Source organism: Drosophila teissieri, chromosome 4 (assembly GCF_016746235.2).
Source record: "Drosophila teissieri strain GT53w chromosome 4, Prin_Dtei_1.1, whole genome shotgun sequence".
Taxonomy (NCBI): domain Eukaryota; kingdom Metazoa; phylum Arthropoda; class Insecta; order Diptera; family Drosophilidae; genus Drosophila; species Drosophila teissieri.
The window spans coordinates 848,345-868,942 of record NC_053033.1 but is presented as its reverse complement, the minus strand read 5'-3'; the positions used below and the strand labels follow the sequence as shown (position 1 = coordinate 868,942).

The 20,598-nt window shown below is 37.4% G+C and overlaps 1 protein-coding gene across 2 annotated transcripts; it reads right to left on the bottom strand.

Annotated features, from left to right (window-relative positions):
• Positions 1-941: 941 nt before the first annotated feature.
• LOC122622839 (paired box protein Pax-6) lies at positions 942-20,016 on the bottom strand. Of its 2 annotated transcripts, XM_043801402.1 has the most exons (9): positions 19,908-20,016; positions 16,247-16,426; positions 12,895-13,060; positions 12,216-12,396; positions 10,365-11,022; positions 6,250-6,423; positions 5,705-5,980; positions 2,992-3,349; positions 942-1,709 (listed from the first exon to the last, which is right to left on the bottom strand). In XM_043801402.1, the coding sequence occupies exons 1-9, from the start codon at positions 20,014-20,016 to the stop codon at positions 1,109-1,111; spliced, it is 2,703 nt and encodes a 900-aa protein (XP_043657337.1). In that variant the 3' UTR covers positions 942-1,108. The 2 variants fall into 2 exon arrangements, with proteins under 2 accessions (XP_043657337.1, XP_043657339.1); XM_043801404.1 differs by lacking the exon at positions 16,247-16,426.
• Positions 20,017-20,598: the final 582 nt, after the last annotated feature.

The window sequence follows — 20,598 nt, the reverse complement described above, 5'->3', positions numbered from 1 at the left end:
TAAGTAATATTGCATAATGTTGTCTTGTTTGTGTGTATTTCATGTGTGGGAAGTTTTCGTGGACGTTGCATACATATGTCCAAGTCCATTATTCAATAGTTTAATTTTGGACGGCGTGTATGTATACATCACAAATCTATTGAGATGTTTTGTTTTCAGGTCATTGAAGAGACCTTTCTTTTTAAAGGCTTTGCACTTATATGTGGTTTAAGAAAAGATTAACCATTTTTACCCCGTAAGGAATGTAGGCTTTACGCCGTTCCAGTCGAGTTTGATTGGCGCGAGCATATGTAGCGTTTGCACTTCCACTAGCTGAGTAACGGGTCTGATGGGGAACTCGACTAAATCTTTCTCACATGTCTTTTTATTCGTTTTGATAGCACACTCCGTCTGACTTTCTGTAAGGATAGATATTCTTGAAAAATTCGCATATTTATTACAAAGTCAATGGCTTAGAATGGGTATCGATGCTTTTTTGTACAGTTATGACACATAATGCAGAACAAGCGTATACAAAAGTGTACAAATTGCTATAAAAAAATGTGACTTGCGTAGGTGCAAAGCGGCAGTGGCTAAGCACTGACTTTTTTACACTAATACCTTAATACTCTAATACTAAGTCTTTGCCTTTTATTAACATACTTTTACTCATAAACCGATTTGTCTTTATGGTAATTGTGTTGTTTGATTTGAATTTAAATGATGTCGTGAATGGTTGTTTGTAAAATTTTGAATATTTAAAGCTGCAGATAATTTATCTATGTGGTTTTTTTTTAAATTTCTAAAATTTTTAGAAAATATGTTTTAACAGATCAAGCTTTTGCAAATTGATGTCTCCAAAAGAAATACTAAAGAATTATAAGGAAACAACATTTTTTTCATTTTATTTGTCAAAATTATATTATTTAATTTACACCAATTTTTATACACTATAGATCGGATTTAATGGGCGGAACTATATAATTTATACATACATATGCATTTTTCTACAACCTCCATTATTTTTCAAGAGATATGTAAATTCGATTTCGGTCATTTCTTTAAGAAAGAGCTGAACTATGTAAATAGTTCCTTTTACAGTGCTTCTCACTGAATCTCCAGACTGTTTTTAGACCCACGGTGAGTAAAAACAGGAGGCAAAGAACTGTTGTTTTCCTGGGGCCACGTGCGCTGCTGTACCCCCGGTGGAGGAGGGTGTCATGTTGTTGCTGGACGACGCGTAATTGTAGCTCATATGTGCATACGAAGATACAGCCGGTGAAATCAGGTCGGACGCGAACCCAGAACTGTGGGCAACTCCCAAGTGACTCGCGCTAGAACAAGGGGAGGGGCATGGTTCCTGGGACGCAGTGTGATGAGGGGTCCCATTGGCGCTGGTACTGGAGGCGGCTGAGAAGTTTGAAGCAGCAGCAGAGCTCGACGGCATAGGGGGCGGCGGCAATGCGTAGGCGGATAACACTTCGTATCCCGGTCCGCTGCAGTTTGCTCCCGAATTCCCAGATTGGGCACTGCCTAGGCTGCTGCCAGCAGGGCTGCTTCCGTCACCCGTAACGATGTGTTGGTGAGCGGGAGCCATAGGAGGCGGTCGTACTGCCATGTGGCACGGATATAACGAGGGAGGCGTTAGATTGCCCTGTTGCGGTATTGGCGATGGCGGAGCCAGCGGACCGACGGATGAATGGTTAAAGCTTGGAATTGGCGTAACCGCACTGAAAAAAAAAAAATGTAAGCATTGATTTTCGAAATATTATAGACTTATTAAAAACATGTTACCACTGCATATCTTACATGCTAGCAAACTTAACAGTTTAAACAAGATAGAATGCTATCGAGTTTCCAGACTATCTAATACCCGTTACTGAGCTAGGAGAAATTTCAAAACTGACAGATTTTGGAGGTTTGGGGCGATAGGGTAGGCGTGGCAAAAAGTGGTTTGGCAAATCGATAGAAATTTACAATTACAGTTACTGAGATCTCGACGTTCATGGGGACGGACATTACATATACATAATATACATACATATACAAACATATACATACTTTATATGGTAGGAAACGCTTCCTTTTGCCTGTTACATACTTTTCAACAAATCTAGTATACCCTTTCAGTTTACGAGTAATAGTTTCTTTATAAAATTACCCGATTACAAATAAAGAATTAATCAAGAGAGAACGCTATAGTCGAATTGCTCGTCTATCAATAATAGTTACTCAGCTAGTAGTAGTACGAACGAGAACTTTCTTTTTGGCAAAGTACTAGAAATCGGAAAAAAGTAATATGATTAAAAGCTAGAGAGAATGCTATAGTCAAGTTCCCCGTACCCACGGGTACGAGTACCCGTTACTCAGGTAAAGGAAGTGAGAATGAAAAATTTCAATTTTTTCTGGAATATCGGTAAAAATTGGGGAACAAAAATATTAAAATTAAACAAAATTTAAAATTTGTTCAAAAGTGTGATGGAGACAGCTTTTTTGGGCGTTAGAGTGGGCGATGTAATAAGATTTTGGCAAATCGGTAGAAATTTACAAGCGCAAATTAAAAAATATCCAAATATTTTTCAAAAGTGTGGGCGCTGCAGTTTTGGGGAGTTTGTGGGCGTTAGGGTTGGCGTGTCAGCATGGAGCAACATACTTGTGCTGCGTCTTTGTCTTTCTAGTTCCTGAGATATCGACTTTCTTACGGACAGACGAACGGACATGGCCAGATCGACTCCGTTACCCTGATCAAGAATATATATATATATATATATATATATATATATACAGTATATAGTCGGAAACGCTTAATTTTTTATTCCTAATATATAATGATCCTGCATTAGTACCGATAAATGTATCAATTGAAAATCGTTAAAGAAGTGTGTCAGTGGCAGATCTTTTCTACTGTTTAACTATATCTCCAGCAATAGCCTCAACGAGTTTTTTACAGTATTAGACAAGCTAATCTTCAGACTGAATAATTTGTAAACTTTGGTTGCTGAATATGCTTACCCATAGGAATCGCTCATAGATAACGCCGTATGATGAATGTTGGAGTACATCGCCCCGAAGCCAGCACTATTAAAATTAAGTCGTGGCGAAATAGTAGGAACAAGTGTATGTGCTTGAATGTGACCAGTGCTCTGAATATGATGGGTATTTTGATGGCCGCCAATGCCAAGCGGGCATGGAGAACCAACTCTTCTGCAATCTTCACTGTGACGAACACTGGCAGTGTCAGAGGTGCAGCCGGACCGAATGTGCGGGACTAATGTAGGACTTCCAGAGCCATCAATCCCAGCACCAAGCGTGGAAGCATTAATATTAGTAGACAAGGTGTTGTTTGGAGACGATAAACCATTAATGGTACCTAAATATGAAAGAAAAAGGAAAATCAGTTATTTATTTGCATTGTGCGATCATTCCTAACTTTGGGTAACACATTTAAAATCACTTGTCATACTTGGTCACAAAGTTTAATACCTTTATAGCTTTATAAAATACATTGTCGAGCGTTCGAGAAGCAGAGAGCTTGGGTTTTAATCGATCTGCCGAATAATTTATGACATAAAAAGCTATCTAAGATTAAAAATAAACAAAAATAAACAACAAAAAATAACAAATAATTATAATTATAATTATAATCATAAGACCATGTGCTTAGTTATGAATAAATAGACTTTAGTTCAAGATTGCAAAATTTAAAAACCAATTGGGCGACAAACGCCCCCCTGTGGCCTGTTATCCCCGATATAAGAAATTCCAGCAAGTGCATCGGCATCTTACCGCACCTCACCTACAAGAGACGGCACTATATGGTACAAATATGGACCAGCAGTTGACAGGCGTTGGAATAGGCGCGTTCTGAAACAAACTTGCACAGCTTTGGCGTTACTGGAATATGCTTAATACTACTAAGACAAATAAACAAATATATTGAGCATTTAATTAGAAAAGCAAGTCTTCTTCGGGAAATCGCATGCAATTAGATTATTAAGGCAAGATATAATGCAGGCCAAAGCACAACAAATTCCAAACAGCTTTAGAACCCTTTTAAGTCAAATCCTTACAGGGTGATCATAAAATGATAACTACATTTTGGAGACCACATTCATGTATCATTCCAGAACACCTAAATATTGCATGTCATGAGGAACGTCAAGCCAAATAATTCTTCTTTTAATAGTACTGCTCGAAAGTCAATCGCATCACCTTCAAAATTAAAACTGTCTTTAAACATAGGGAGCATTGTACTGTAATATTTCTATGCTAGATGTGGCTGAGGCGTTCGACAGAGTATAGCTTGAAGCCATAATCTATAAGTTTAAGGTACTTTCGCAAAACATACTAGTGCATCAACCATTAGACCGAGTTATCATGGTTCCTTGTAATTGTCTATACCCCCTATAACGGCAGATACGCGCTGGCAGCAGCGACTAAGGACATCTATGTTCGTTTATGACGCAGCAATCTTTAGTCGAAAGTATACGTCTCACAAGATGTCTGATTGGGAAGCAAAGCAGCAACAAATAAAAAAAAAGAACCGAATACTGCATTTTTTTTTATTAATATTATATTTCGTCTCCCAGTTACGGTTCGAATTTTTAAATTTTTTCTCGACAACGAAGTCATAGAGCCTGTTTGAAAATATGACTTTTAAATATATACTTTTAAATATTTCTGATTCAAAGAGCAAAGTCAAAAGTGCTTAAATCTATAACTGCAGCACTCTGGTGCAGAGAACATATAAAAAGATATTATAACATTTTAGTCCATTTGAAAAATATAAGCTTTCTAGATTACGGGCATAATTATGATGTCTTTCTTACCCCGAACAAATGTATAAAATTATAAATAAAAAGGGTTGAAATATCTGTCCAAAACTGCGGACTTAAAATATAATACCCTATGCAAGGGTATTAAATTAAAAACAAGAGAGAACGCTCGAGTCGAGTTCCCCCGTTACTCAGCTATTTGAAGTGCGAAGGACAAAAAAAAAACTGACAGTTTTTTGGCGGTTTGTGGACTTTAGAGTGGGCGTGGCAAAAAGGTTTTTGGCAAATCGATAGAAATTTACAAGACTAATACAAAAATTAAAAAATATTAAAACTTTTTTCAAAAGTGTGGGCGTGGCAGCTTTGGGCGGCTTGTGGGAGTGGCAAAAAGCTTTTGCGAATCGATAGAACTTTACAAGACTAATACAAAAATGGAAAAATATCAAAACAATATTGGGCGGTTTGTGGGCGTTAGAGTGGGCGTGGCAACATTAATCGACAAACTTGCGCTGCTTCTATGTCTCTGGAGTTTGCGTGCTGAATCTCACTTTCTAGCTTTTATAGTTTCTGAGATCTCGCCGTTCATACGGACGGACAGACGGACGGACAGACGGACATGGCCAGATCGACTCGGCTATTGATCCTGATCAGGAATGTATATACTTTATATGGTCGGAAACGATTCCTTCTCCCATTTACATACTTTTTAACGAATCTAGTATACCCTTTTACTCTACGAGTAACGGGTATAAAAATATATCCGAGAAAACAGTTCGCAAACCGTTTTAAAAAATTTAAAATAAATTAATTATTAATTATGGACGTTAGTCCATAACAACAATTAACAACCTTTTGTTTTTTTTATAAAATCTTCTTTGTTAGTTGACTCTAGTTGACTTTTTTCTGTTGCGCGACAAGTTCTTTTAGTTTTTAAAATTATTTATACTTACTGACTGAGGGACCCACAGCTGATCCGGACAGCAAAGAGGAACCAGCACTTAGGCTGTTAGGGCTGTCAGTCAAAGATGCAGATGCCGATGTTGAGGACGAAGTTCCACTAGCTCCTGTGGAATTTGGTGTCCTTCGCTGGTTTCGGAGCTTCTCCTCACGGCGCCATTTTGCCCGACGGTTTGAGAACCAAACCTGAATTCTTGCCTCTGGCAAACCAATCTTACCAGCCAAACGTTCGCGCGCAAAAACATCTGGATAGTGTGTTCGTTCAAACTCTAAAATCAATATTTTAATCATTTTGTTAGATATGCTTAGAATAAAATGATGGCATTCGTAATAATAATAAGATAGAAAATAAAATAGAAAATAAAATAAAAATAATTTTGATACGCGCACAAATAACTAAACTTCCCTAATATTAGAAATCGTTGTTTTGAATATACAAGCTAGTGGTTTTTAAAGCAATGTAAAATGTTGTATTTTAATGTTGTATGTTAAGCCAAAAATTAAAATATTAAAAATTTATTTTGCAAAATGTTATTACCTTTTTCAAGACTATCTATCTGGTCGTTCGTGAAAGATGTTCGATTGCGTTGCAACTTTCTTTTAAGTATGAGGCGAGCTTGATCATCCTCATTATTTCCTATATTTGAAGCGCCCCCATTGGAGTTTTCACCTTCACCGGAGCCCGTTTCATCTGACTGATGGCCATCAAGTTCTGGTAAAATACAGTTATAAATTACATACATTATAAGACGATTTGGTTAGAAATTCAATTATAAATTAATACAAGAATAGAAGCTAGCTTAAGCATGCCGAATATAATATACCTTGCAGTTTTTGTACATCTTAAAGTATTCAATGCATAGAGATCAAATAACGAACATCGTTTTCTTAATCTCAAACATTTAATAATAGTGTGTAATAATTTAATATATTTTGCAGTAATTAATAATAAATATTATTATACCCGTTACTCGTAGAGTAAAAGGGTATACTAGATTCGTTGAAAAGTATGTAACAGGCAGAAGGAAGCGTTTCCGACCATATAAAGTATATATATTCTTGATCAGGATCAGTAGCCGAGTCGATTTGGCCATGTCCGTCCGTCTGTCCGTCCGTCTGTCCGTCCGTATGAACGTCGAGATCTCAGGAACTACAAAAGCTAGAAAGTTTAGATGAAGCATACAGACTCCAGGGACATAGACGCAGCGCAAGTTTGTCGATTCATGTTGCCACGCCCACTCTAACGCTCACAAACCGCCCAAAACTGCCACGTCCATACTTTTGAAAAATGTTTCGATATTTTTTCATTTTTGTATTAGTCTTGTAAATTTCTAACGATTTTCCAAAAAACTTTTTGCCACGCCCTCTCTAACGCCCACAAACCGCCAAAAGCTGCCACGCCCACACTTTTGAAAAATGTTTTGATATTTTTTCATTTTTGTATTAGTCTTGTAAATTTCTATCGATTTGCCAAAAAACTTTTTGCCACGCCCACTCTAACGCCCACAAAACCGCCAAAAACTGTACGTGCTGAAAACTCTCCTTCGCACTTCGAATATCTGAGTAACGGGTATCAGATAGTCGGGGAACTTGACTATAGCGTTCTCTCTTGTTACACTTCAAATTCTAATTGATAATTTGTTTGTTAAAGTATTTGGTACCAAAATTGTTCTGCTAGAGTTGAGATAATAGCAGCTGGACGATCTGCATCAGCGGCCACATAAAAGAAAAATGCTTATTATTTGTATGTCAGCTGAGGTCAGCTTGGACCGGTAGACGAAAGCCTTGCCACATTGTGAAAATGACGTTGATTGTTAGTGAATGTGACAAAGCAAATAGATGATGATAGCCCAGAGATATGCCGCGGGATAGACCCCGTCCAGTGTCTTCGAAGCACATGTCACTAGCTGGCGAATCGCAAGGTTCTGACAGCGACAACAGCGTTACAATGACAGACGGCGTCAGATGCCCAGCGACCAAATTGACGATATCTGTAAGCGAAGAGTAGGTCTGCTGAGACCGTGAGTTGGAGGTGGAATCGAATACGGAGATCAAACCCGAGCAAAGGGACGCGCTTCGACACTGTCACATATTAATGCGCTAAGACAAATCCTGATAAGGCCAGAGCTCTAGCATGGGGATTTGAAAAATAATTTTATAAATATGTATTTCTGTAATCTATTTATGCACCCCTAAGCCTCCCAGCATCCAATCCAAAATCAACCATTCTAGGTCGTCCGTGAACCCATCTCTAACCACAACCACCCTCACGGTTTGTCGTTTAATGAAGTGTCATCGCCTGTAAAATGAGTCTGTAAATCGCATTAAAGCAAACTACACGGTTAAGGGTAAACCTGTCAACCACGGCGGCGTTAATGGCAGTGGTTGCCCCCATAGCTATACTCGATCAAAAGTGGAAACTTTGGGGTGTGGTTGGGAGAGCTTGAACACTGACTGTTTTGACACACATGCTCTTGGGCAAGCTTTGGGCTAGAATTTTATAATGTTATGGAAATACCATAATACCACATACACAAAAACTTTGATTTGATGATATAAATATTTTTAAATTTATATAGTTTTAAATTAATTTAATTTTTTTAGGCAATGAATGCATTCTTATTTAAGACACAACAGGGGCGAACTAGCACTCAAACAAAATAACCTCCTTGCAAATGTTTAAATCTATTGTCGATAGCATCTTAAACATAAAAACTTTTGATAGAATCTTGTTTGTCGAAAAGAGGATATTGCATTTGAAAAAATGAATACGCTATCTAAAACATACTCATGTATATTAAATAGCACAAGTCTCTTACTTCAGGGGATCGGAAGCTTTGAGCGAATGAAATGATGGATCAACCAGACTTTTATTTTCATCTTTCATGGCGCATTTTTATGATTCCACGAAGTCCAACTAAATAAACAAATATGTAAGTAGATTTATTGTAACGGGTATATAAAGTATGTACCATATAAAAGGATGCGTTTTCTAGCCAATAAAATATATGTATTCTATTCGCATGGACGTCGCCGATAAAAGCAAGAAAAGACTACGAAATCAGACTCTACGGACTATTAAAGCTAGAAATCTTAAACTCAGCATGTAGACTCTAATGACGCCTGATCACCGCAATTTTGTTTCAAAACGTAACCACGCCAAATAAAACTCGAATGTAGGTAAAGTCTGTATTGAGGCTATGCGCTTTTCTCATAGTAATCGTCAATGTCTAAAAAGTATTTTGTTTGCCTATTGGAATTGGTTTAAATCTGACTATTAAAAAACTTATGAAAGCTAAATAAAAGTTTTCCTTACTACATGTTAAGGCATTTCATTTCTGCTTTATACAGCACTCGCTCCATCTCTCTCTCTCTCACTGAGCGCAGTAACGGGTGTCTAATAGTCGCAGCACTCAGCTATAGCGTTCTCTTATGTTATTTTGTAAAATCCTTACAACCCATGCTGCGTTGACAAAATCAGAAACAAGTGTATTGCACGTTGGTCACGTGTCTGTCGCATTTACGCACGACGCGACAAGCTTTTGGTGTAGCTTTAGACTTTTATAGCTGAAAATTAAAAAAAATAAAACGGCATATCAGCAAACGAAAATTTGCAAATGCCAAGTTCGCTCGTGCGTATTTTGAGAAAAATTAAATGTCGTAAGATCTGTGCTGATTGTAATCTTGGAAAACGAGAGCTATGGCTGTAAAAATATTGTTTACGGTTTTCTGATTTTCTTATTTTTATTTCAACTGATTTTTGTTTTGAATTTCGTTTTTTTTTGAAATTTCAGACTTAACGTTTGGCATTATACTTAAAAAGTACATATTTTTAAAATAGGTAAGGTTAGATTCATTGAAAAGTATGTAACAGGCAGAAAAGACGTTTTCGTCCATATAATGTATTTATATTCTTGATCAGGATCAATAGCCTAGTCGATCTGGCCATGTCCATTTGTCCGTCTGTCTGTCTGTCCGTATGAACGTCGAGATCTCAGGAACAATAAAAGCTAGGAAGTTTAGATTCAGCATGCAGAGTCCAGAGACAAAGACGCAGCGCATGTTTGTCGATTCATGTTGCCTATTCTAACGCCCACAAACCGCCAAAAACAGTGTTGAAATTTCAACTTCACACTTCCACTAGCTGAGTAACGTGTGTCAGATAAAATGGGAACTATACTATAGCATTATTTCTTATTATTTGTTTGAGTTGCGGAGTTCAAATAGTTTTTAATATTTAATATTAATATAATTTTTATATTATTTAATAATAATATTTATTATTCGATACAGTTATTTACTTAAAAAAACAGTTATTTACTTTAAAAAAGAAACACTCAAAGGGAATTGCTGTATTAAATCGACTTGGGGTGCTAATCGAGGATACATGTACCTTCTTATTGAATTAACAATACCCTTCAAACATTTTATTGATCGGAGACATGTTTAGGCTAATTTCATAATCCCTTCGTTCATCTTTCTAACGGTTGCCATAACTGGTTCGGAATCGAATATGTATGTATGTATATTTTCTGTAAATATATGAATCCGCCTTTTGGGACAAATATGTATGTGTGTAACAGTAGCGTTAAGGCACACAAAATTTTAGAATTCGTTTTCCGGTTACGGTGCACAATTAGCTTTAGAGCTTACCTTTTTTTAGATGCAAGTCCTCCGTGGCAAGGGAGCAGTTCCTCTGGTGATCGATACTGGCCAGGCTTTCGATGTCGTTCTGTGGACTCAGTGATTGAGTGAGCGAAGGTCCTGATGCATACGACGCAACAGATGCGATATTGGGTGCCGAGGAGATTGGTATTTCGTTCAGAGAGGTGGGATACCAAGATCCGGAATAGTGACGGGGCGGCCAGCTCTGTTGTTGCTGATGCTGGAGTGCCTGATGGTTACCGTGTACCAGCTGGGTAAGAGGGTGGCTGGAGTGGGTTACTAGGTGATTGGGTGCTTGACCCAAGGGCACTGCTAGGGCGGGTTCTAGTGATCCTGGTCCTGCAGCGTGCTGGGTATTTAGGAGCCGGAGCTTTTCATAAATGGCCTCCTGATCACTCCCCTCCCCGGAGTTGCTTGCGCCACCGCTTTCCGAAGAGTTAAGTGGTGTGGCTGTCTGCATAAGATCGGTGGACGAGGTTAACGTGCCTCTCGATCCGCTTGCACCGTTGCTCACGTTTCCCCCGCTGCTGACGCCCACTTTTACACTAATCGAGTTGCCGGCGCCTGTGCTGGAGCTTCCGGAACCCGTGCTCTGCTGCTCCTTTTGCGCAGCCAAGTTTCTCAATACACGGTTTATTGAGGACACCTAGAATGTAAGGTTGTGTTGATCTAGTTAGTGCTGTAGTTATACAAACGGCATTGTGTTTCGCCATGAGTTCCAAATCGTCACAGGCAAGTAAAATCCAATATTAAAAATCCAAAAGAGAATTTGTTGCTACTTCTGTTACCACTCAGAAACAAGGCACGTTTGCTTGCTTTGGATTGCAATTTATTCAGTTTCTTATTGTATTAATGCTATATGCCTGCGCTTGACAACGCTTTTAAAACAAATTCAAAGGGAAAAAAGGAGAAGAAAACGAAAACGAAAATGAAAAAGAATAATCGAGCAAACATATAAATGAGCTAGTGAGAGAGGAAGAACAACAGAGAAAAGTGCAGTTGAGTGGAAAAATTAGGCGGAATGTCCTTCGCCAGGGGGTTTAAGAGCCACATAGAAAATCATTTCTTCTAAAATAAGCCCATCCTGTTCCTAACTAGTGTGGAGGCACACTGGACCAATCCGGAAACTGAGCCCGCTTTACTGGAGAGCATTCGCTTCCTTTGGGGACAAGTGCATGCGCAAGCTTCAAGCCAAAGGAAACCTTTACTTTGTGCACTAATCGAAAGTATCGCAAGCTTAGTCGCATGTAAGAGGTCAGTGCATAGATATTTTCCGCATTGTACCCGACCCGACGGCCAGCGTGTGGACTTGAACCCGAATGCTCGATTCTCACCCTTAGTTTGGGAACGACCCGAATACGATTCCAGATGTAAACGTGATTCAGCAGTTCCCCCTCGCACTGGCGCGTGAATTTCAACGCTTAACGGTTTGTGGTGGCGACGGGCCGTATTTATTTAATATTGTATTTTTTCATACATTTTTCTAGCACTGATTTCCCTTTTAGTCGTTTAATGTGCATAAAAGATTTTCCCTTCCATTTGAACGAGCACATTTTCCACACAACTGTCAATAGGAGTAGAACAAGGCGAGCAGGCAGCACATTGGCCATGGGGCGGCCATTGGCATGAGCATCGCTGTCACAATTCATTTGGCTGGCATCTTTTTTGGCATACTTAATAAATAATATGATAAAAAAAATCAGGAAAGGAAAATGTTGATGAGCGGCAAAGAAAATGGCTGCGTCGAAAAAAGTCAAGATTTTGCACGCAATTATTTGTTTTGAGCCGCGTAACTAAGTATTTAAAGAATGAATGCTTATTCAGGAATGAGTGACTTACACTTGGAATATTATCGTTAGTACAAACGTTCTCCTGAAGTAATCTATCCCGAATTTCCCAAGCAAATATGCTAGGACACTCGCGCTTGTATTGCGAAATTTTGCTAACAACTTCGGCTGTGGCCACGCGTGGCTTGGATCCTCCGATAGCACGTGGTCGTATGCTTCCTGTTTCATAGTACCTGGAATAAATGCAAAATTATAATTTAAATCTTGAAATAAACTGATATATAGTGAAATATTTAGTTTCCTCACAATTTAAAAAATACTTCATATACTTCTTAAGAAATACCTACACTTGTCAGCCAGGTTAGAAACAGATCCTACTGAAACAACTGAGATCAGGAGGATAAATCACCACTAGCCGACATATAATAGGAATAAACATAGGATTAGATTTTAATTCTAGGTTTGTTTTAATAAGTGATTTGGTTTTTTGTAGTTCTAACGAATAATTAAATGTATAAGGTATTTCGCTTTTTTCTCCGCGAGCGTATAATCAGTATACTAGGGTTGTTGTACTTCTTATTAGAATGTCTACTGGAGAATTTGTAGATAAGTGGTGGAAAATACAAACTTTTACTTTTTTATTAACAATATAAATCGCTACACCTTTACACACTGTTTTGATCATTCGGTCGGGTTGACCAAAATTAAGTGATATACGGAAATTATCCTACCTTCCGAGAATTTTGCTCACACATCCATTTGAAACTTGTAGAATTCGGGAAATATCACAGGGTCGAGCTCCAGAATGTGCCAGCTCGACAATTTTTTGCCGTGTTGAATCTGGCAAAGGCCTTCCTCCAACAAAAACGCCGCCCAACTGATTTACTCCACTGTGACCTGCAATAATACATTAACAAGAATAGAAAGAAATGCACTATGTTTTACTATAGGTGGTATATCTAATTTGAATAGTTGTTCCTAAGTAACATTTTTCATCATACATTTTAATTTATCTGCTGATACCCACACAGATGCATGGCTATGTGTATACACTTCCATACATACACATAAGCTTGTGCCAATGAGGCGGTTAATTCAATTTGTCACGCTTTAAAAGACGTCAAAATAAATTCGTCGACCCAAATTCGAGATGGATATTCTGAAGGGGAGAACAACTTCGTTGTTATCTGTCTCTGAGCCTTTGACTCGGGACTTAGCATCTCAATTTTGTATACAATGACCGTTCCTGGTTAGTCTCAACAATTTAGTAATAATAAGCACACACCCTTGCACCCATTATACACCTAAAAAAACGGACTGCAGCTTAAAAATTACTAAAAATAAAAGTCACGGTAATTTTTCTAGCATTTATTTTACTTTGGATAATAGTCATAACCCCAACATGGATTTCTTGAGCTTTTATTGGAAATATCGGTCATGTTAGTCACCTAATTTAAAAGCCGTGTACTACCAACTTATTTTTCAGAAAAGTTCAAACAATTGTTTTAAATTTAAAGATAGTAAACGTATTTAATGTGTATTTATCAAATGTACAAAGAAGAGCACAAAAAGAAAAAGCTAAAATGCCAAATGGGCACACTCGTCTCTCAGGTCAAGCATGAAAATGAAAGGGTTTTATACAAATTTCCGAGTATTTGGACTTATTGAAATAAAATCCTAAAGTCTTCGTATCAGTTTACCGCTTTATTGGTAAAGAAATCAACGAAGCAGCAGCAAAACCTAGATACATGTACATACTTATATGTATGTTTATACCCGTTACTCGTAGAATAAAAGATAGACCCTTTTCGTTGAAAAGAATGTAACACGTCGAAGGACGCGTTTCCGACCCTATAAATGAACGCCTCGATCTCAGGAACTATAAAAGCTAGAAGTTTGAGATAAAGCATAGAGATTCAAGAGAAGTAGACGCAGCGTTTCAGAACGTTGCCACGACCTCTCTAACTCCCACAAACCGTTTAAAATTGACACGCTTTTAAAAATTGTGCAAATTTTATCGGTATACAAAAAACATTTTGGCCACGCCCTACAAATTTTTGTATTTTATTATTTTTCTTGCCATTTTCTATCGATCTGCCAAACAAAATTTGAAAATTTCTTGTTCACTGAAGCAGCAGAGTAACGGGTATCTAATAGTCGAGAAACTCAACAATAGTGTTCTCTCATGTTTTTATCTGTACATACATACATATAAGCCATCTTCTGACATAGTTCTATCCGAATAATCTTTCTGTATTCAGAATCGGAGCGAAAGACCTCTGATGATGGATTGCTAGGACGAGCATCGACTTTCTTAACACTTTTACGTTGATCTCCAAACAAATTAAAATGCCTTCGCAGATAGCTCCCCTCCAGAAACTGTGTTTTGGATGCAGTTGAGCGTAACAGTACGACCACTTTACCGTGAGATCGCCCTGCCACGTTCATATTCTCCAGGAAAGTGGGTAGAGGGTACTTGCGGTATTAGTGCAGGGACTGCGAAATTGGATTGTTTTCCGAAAATGTGATTTGCTGTGTGACAGGACACTACATTTCCGAAAACATCTTGCCAGTGGGATTAATAATGTAATTGCAGCACAAATCCGATGGGAAGAAAAACAAAGGCCTGGCAACAGGAACTGTTGATAGACCCTCTAGGGGACTGGTCCGTCCATTCAGGGGCAGGGACTGATTTTCCTTGCCTGCGAAAATGGACAGAACTGCGGGGTGAGTCTACAAAGACCACGGATACAATGCCAATACGCGTCGGTTCCCGGCAGCCGCTAAAGAGGCTCATTTGGCATTTTTGAGTGCATTGTGTGTGTTTGTATTTTATTTACTCGACTTCGGCTTCCAGAGCCATTAATTGTTTCCATTTGTAGCAACTTTACACGAAACGGTCGTCGACAACGAACACACACTTCAGGATCATTAAAGGTGGAAAATTATTGTATTGATTCACGTGCACTACAATAGAGTGACCTGGCAGAGAGTACTTAACTGTTCGAAGAGCCAGGGATGAGGTTGCGTTTGGAAAAGGGATTTGAGGGATGCCTATAATCTACTCCGCAATTCGTAAATTATTGTTTGACTCATCACAGTCTTGAAAGTCTTTGCCGAGCCCAATTGTCCCCGATGATCACCTCTTCCCATTGTGCGACTATAATTGGCAGCATGTGCAAGATTTGGAGTCAGCTACTGAACAATGCCATTCCATTGATCTGTATGCTTTGGGCTTACCCAGATATTGAGCTGTTTTCACACTAATAACAAATCTTCATGACACATGTTTAGCAATACAAAAAAATTAGCGCGACGTCTTGATACAACTATTTTTTAATGTTTTCTTAGATCTTACCTGGTCGAGCCTTGAAATATTTAAAATAGGCATACAGTGATTTTGCAGGGGAACTAGTCAATCTCGATTGTAATAAACTCTACTGATTCAATTCATTTTATATCAGCAATAGAGGTGTTCTTTAAGACATACTATGACTGGAAAAAACGTTTAGCATTTATAGTTCCTGAAGTAACAGCGTTTATACGGACAGACAGACTGCTAGTGATCCTTATAAAGAATATATATACTTTATTGGGTCGAATACTCTTCTTTCTCCATGTTACATAATTTTGCTCTATGAGTACCGGTTTAATAATATTATGCTAAATACATATGTACAAATTCTGTTTTCTCATAGGGTAAAACAATTTATGGTGCGTTTATTAAAATGTCAGTTACTTAATTTGAGTGCTTCAAAAACCTTTAATATTATGTAAGTAACGGACATCAATCTCTTCATTAATTTTTAGTGCGGTATCTTAAAAGATGGAAAAAATATCTGTTATCTTTTTTCCCGTTATTTAGGGTAGGAAACTCCAATTAATATATATCATATATTTATATCGGTTAACCGCACTAAAATCGCTTATGTAAAGAAGGTCCGTTGTTTTAGTTATTTTATTTTTCAAAATGCGTTTGTATGAATTTAAATCTTTTGGGGTAAATACGTAAATGTACTGTAATAGTATTACAACGAGTAAAAGTGGGAGGTGTTTTTCTATGCGTTAGTTATAAAAACGTACATTCATCATCAGTTAAATGGTAGTAAGTTGTGGCGAAGTACGAGGATGTCGAATGGGGCTGTGACGCTGTGCTGGCTTCCACGGCTTCCATAGTAGGGGAAGGTTTCCCAGCAATACCGCCTAGTCCGCTACCACCAGCGGTACCCAAACATGGTAAATTTCTCATTGCAATCACATTGTCTATAAAAAAGAAGTTCAAAAGGGTAAAATTCTTATCATGAAGTCAGTTTGTGCTTATAAATCATTTATAATGACAGTAAAATATATCTTTGAAATCGAACCAAGTTGCGAGATAAAATGCTTCTGAGTGTATATAGAAATTTCACTGATTTAAAAAGAGCAGAATTTCTATCGCAAGCTTAATCCTAAGCTATTTATTTATTTATATGATTAATATTAGAAATCAATCGTAAAGTTCCCGAGCAACCTGGAGGTTATAGGATAACTAGATTTTTTGAAAAGTATTCAACGAAAGCATTTTCTATCCTATAAAGAATATACATTCTTGACGTCTAAACGCTGAGATCTCGGGAACTAAAAACACTAGAAATTTTAAATAAAGCATGCAGATTTATGTGATGCCTGTGCAAGCTTGTTGCAGTGCCGTTGCAGTGCCTAATCTAACAACCACTTTTGAAAAATGTTTTAGTTTTTTCTTTATTTTATAGCCATTATTAATATGTCGAACATATTTTTTGCCACACAAATCGCACAAGCCATTTTTTAATCTTTCAATTTTATTACGGTTTTTTTTGACAATTTCTTTCGATATGCTTAAAAATTGTTGAAATTTCTTGTTGCCACTACCACTAGCAGAGTAACGGGTATCTGACTATAACATTCTCTCTTATTTAAGTTATGAAAATGACCGCATTGAATTTATTAATACTTCATAGGTTCGGTAGCTGTTACAGTATGTAACATAGTTAATTATATCATTTTATTTTATTAATTTTCAGCTTCTTATATCAAGCGTTCAATTGGCGTTTCGGTACGCTAACACAAAAATAATTGTTTAATTTGGGTAAGCTATCCCGAATTAGTAATAACAGCTGTTTTTGTTGCTAAACAAATATTTTAAGGGAAGTTATTAATCAAAGGAAAGGAAACTTTAAGGACATTCTGTTATTAAGAAAGTTAAACAGAAATCAGGCAAACTGTAAAAAAAAGAATTAAAATGTGAATGTTATACACGCCCCATTTTTTTTTGTTTTTTAATTTTTTCCCCAATTTCTACAACTATTCCAGAAAATGTTAAAATTTCTGAGTAACGGGTATCTGATAGTCGGTTAAACCGACTATAACATTCTCTATTGTTATTTTTTTAATATATTATTACTGCAATCGATATAACACCTTCTAAATTCAAAATATTTATTTAAAAAAAAAGAAGTTGATTGAATATAATGTAAAGTCCAATCATACAATAAAATAAATAAATAATTCAACTAAATAAGCATTTTTGACTTTACCAAATATCAAAGATAAAAATCGAAGTATGAGCAAATATATTGCATAGACTAAGGTATGCGGAATGAAATGCGAACAAAATAAAACATGTTCGCAAGAATTTCCAAGAATTAACGGAGAAGTTCAGAACACATGACAATTAACGGTACTATTCCAGCTTGCAACGCAATAAATATTAGCTTTCAAGAAAATCAGTAGTCGTGGTAATGTCTCTGATCACAGCAGAGCGTCGAAATTTGATTTGCACATAGCAACTCAGCCAAAAAAAAATGCAATTTTACATTACTTTTCGGCTATGGGCTTCAAAAAAACTTTTATTTATAAAGTTATTTCGGATATTTCAGAGTGGAAAAAAATGGATAGAGCCCCTGGGTCCGAAAAAAAGTGTCCATTACATCAGTCTCATGTTAGAGCTAAAATTGTGGGTCGCACAGCAAAATCGTATTGTGCGCTTGCAAAAAAATACAATGTTAGCGACAAAACAATAAAAAAGTACATTCAAGAATTGGGAGTGATGAAATGTTCTAAAAAAAAACTGTTCCTAAAGTCTCAGATGCCCAGAAAGATACTATTAAACTTCGGCTGCGTGCGCTTTCTAGAAATTTGTTTGTAGTTCAAAGGTTTGCATAATGGATGATGAGACATATTTCACAATGGAGGACCGTGAATGGACTCCAAAATAGTACTTTATGCTCCCTAATACTCATCCACCAGAAAGTGTTACTCAAATTATTATTATTATATTAAAAATCAAAAGAGAGCTTGCTAAAATGGATACAAAGGGAATTCAGGAGGCTGTGCGAAAGGTATCCGAAAATCTAAGGAAAGCTGCTCGCTACGGTCATGAATATTTTTTGTAATATAGCTTAAAGTCTAATAAAAAACATATACAACATTTAAGTTGCTCTGACTTGAAATAAATTTGCTATTTGAATTACAACTCGTGTTCGTATTTCATTCCGCATACCTTAAGCCACAGAAATTTGAAGGAATCATTTGATATAATATTATTTAGTTAGCATGAGACGCAATGGCAAAAATGGTGTTTATAAATTTGAAATTTTTTTATAAAACGAAGGAGTGTATTTAGTATGAAATAGCCAATACTCAGCTAATAAGCGAGCAAAGTAGCAAGAGATAGGTCCATAGGACAGCGACTCAGGTGGCATTGTCCATTAGACGCCTTTAAGTTATAATTTATTTACAACTTTTTTTCGTTGAAAATTACGAAAAAAAAATTGGACGAAAATTACTCGTAGAGTAAAAGGGTATACTAGATTCGTTGAAAAGTATGTAGAAGAAAGCGTATATATGAATATTCTTGATCAGGATCAATAGCCGAGTCGATCTGGCCATGTCCGTCTGTCCGTCCGTATGAACGTCAAGATCTCAGGAACTATAAAAGCTAGAAAGATTCAGCCTGCAGACTCCAGAGACATAGAAGCAGCGCAAGTTTGTCAATTCATGTTGCCACACCCACTCTAACGACCACAAACCGCCCAAAGCTGCCACGCCCACACTTTTGAAAAATGTTTTGATATGTTTTCATTTTTGTATTAGTCTTGTAAAGTTCTATCGATTTGCCACGCCCACAAACCGCCAAAAACTGTTAGTGTTGACTCTCCTTCGCACTTCCACTAGCTGAGTAACGGGTATCAGATAGTCGGGGAACTCGACTATAGCGTTTTTCTTGTTTACTTTGTGGACGTTAGAAAAGGCGTGGAAATTCACTTAAAATTAAGCTGCGTTAGAGTTACTGCAATTAGCATACTTCCCACCTTTTCTAGTTTCCAAGATCTCGACTTCAATACGGACAGACAAGCATGCCGACGGACATCGATAAATCGACTCGTCTAGTAATCCAATCTAGAATATATGGTTCACTTTATGGGGTCGGAAACTCTTCCTTCCACCTGCTATTTTATAACAAATGTGGGATACCATTTTACTTTATGAGTAATGGGTATAAATATGCGGGACTTTGAGTTTGAGAGAACAGTTTACGAATGATTTTGTTCAGAAGCTTTTAATCTATTTTGGTAAAATGCGTAAACAAATCAATCAACCGCTAAGTTACAAATAACTGCCCATTGGCAGCATTTACTTACGTGTTGGGCTAAGACTCATATTTAGAAAAGAGGGTCGGATAGAGACATTTATGCAAAACAGGCATTTTAAATAATTCGCTTACCCTTATGAGACATGTCTTCTAAAGACGGCAAACGCTCTATTAATGTTCCAGCTGACCATGGAGGAACCACGTTGCCTATAGCAGTAGGAGTCGGTTGCAATGTAAACATAGTTTAATCGTGGATCTCAGTTTGTATTACGTGCACTGCTAATCGCAAACAATTTTTGCTTTGCTCATGAAAGCTTTATCCAAAAACTGCTGTGTTCAGTCGAACGCACGCCGCGCGAACTCTTGCAGAACGAGCCCAGAGTTAAAAGCAAATTTGCGCAGATGGTGACGTTGGGAATGACGTCCTGCAGTGATCAAAAACCTATTGTTGATCGCGCCATGGGGACCTAAGAGTCAAGAATTCGAGAACACAAATAAAACTGAGCAGCCGCTTTTGTTTTAGTTCACTTGTTCATTTTTCGAACGCCACTTTTGATTGCACTAATATTAAAATCAAATTTTTATCGCATGTAACACTTATTATTTCTGGGTGTAACGATTGCCAACGTCGACGGCAAATTTTATTTGATATAAATTTTAATATGCACGGCTGAAAGTGACTCGAACAACCTTTCTTAAACTTCCCGACACGGCGGCGGAACAGTAGTTACCTATGAAGCGCAAAACGAAATAATAATGTCACGACCTGCCTGTCCGGATCCGTTCCAGAAACCGACTAGGCCGACACTCGACTGGCCAGCAC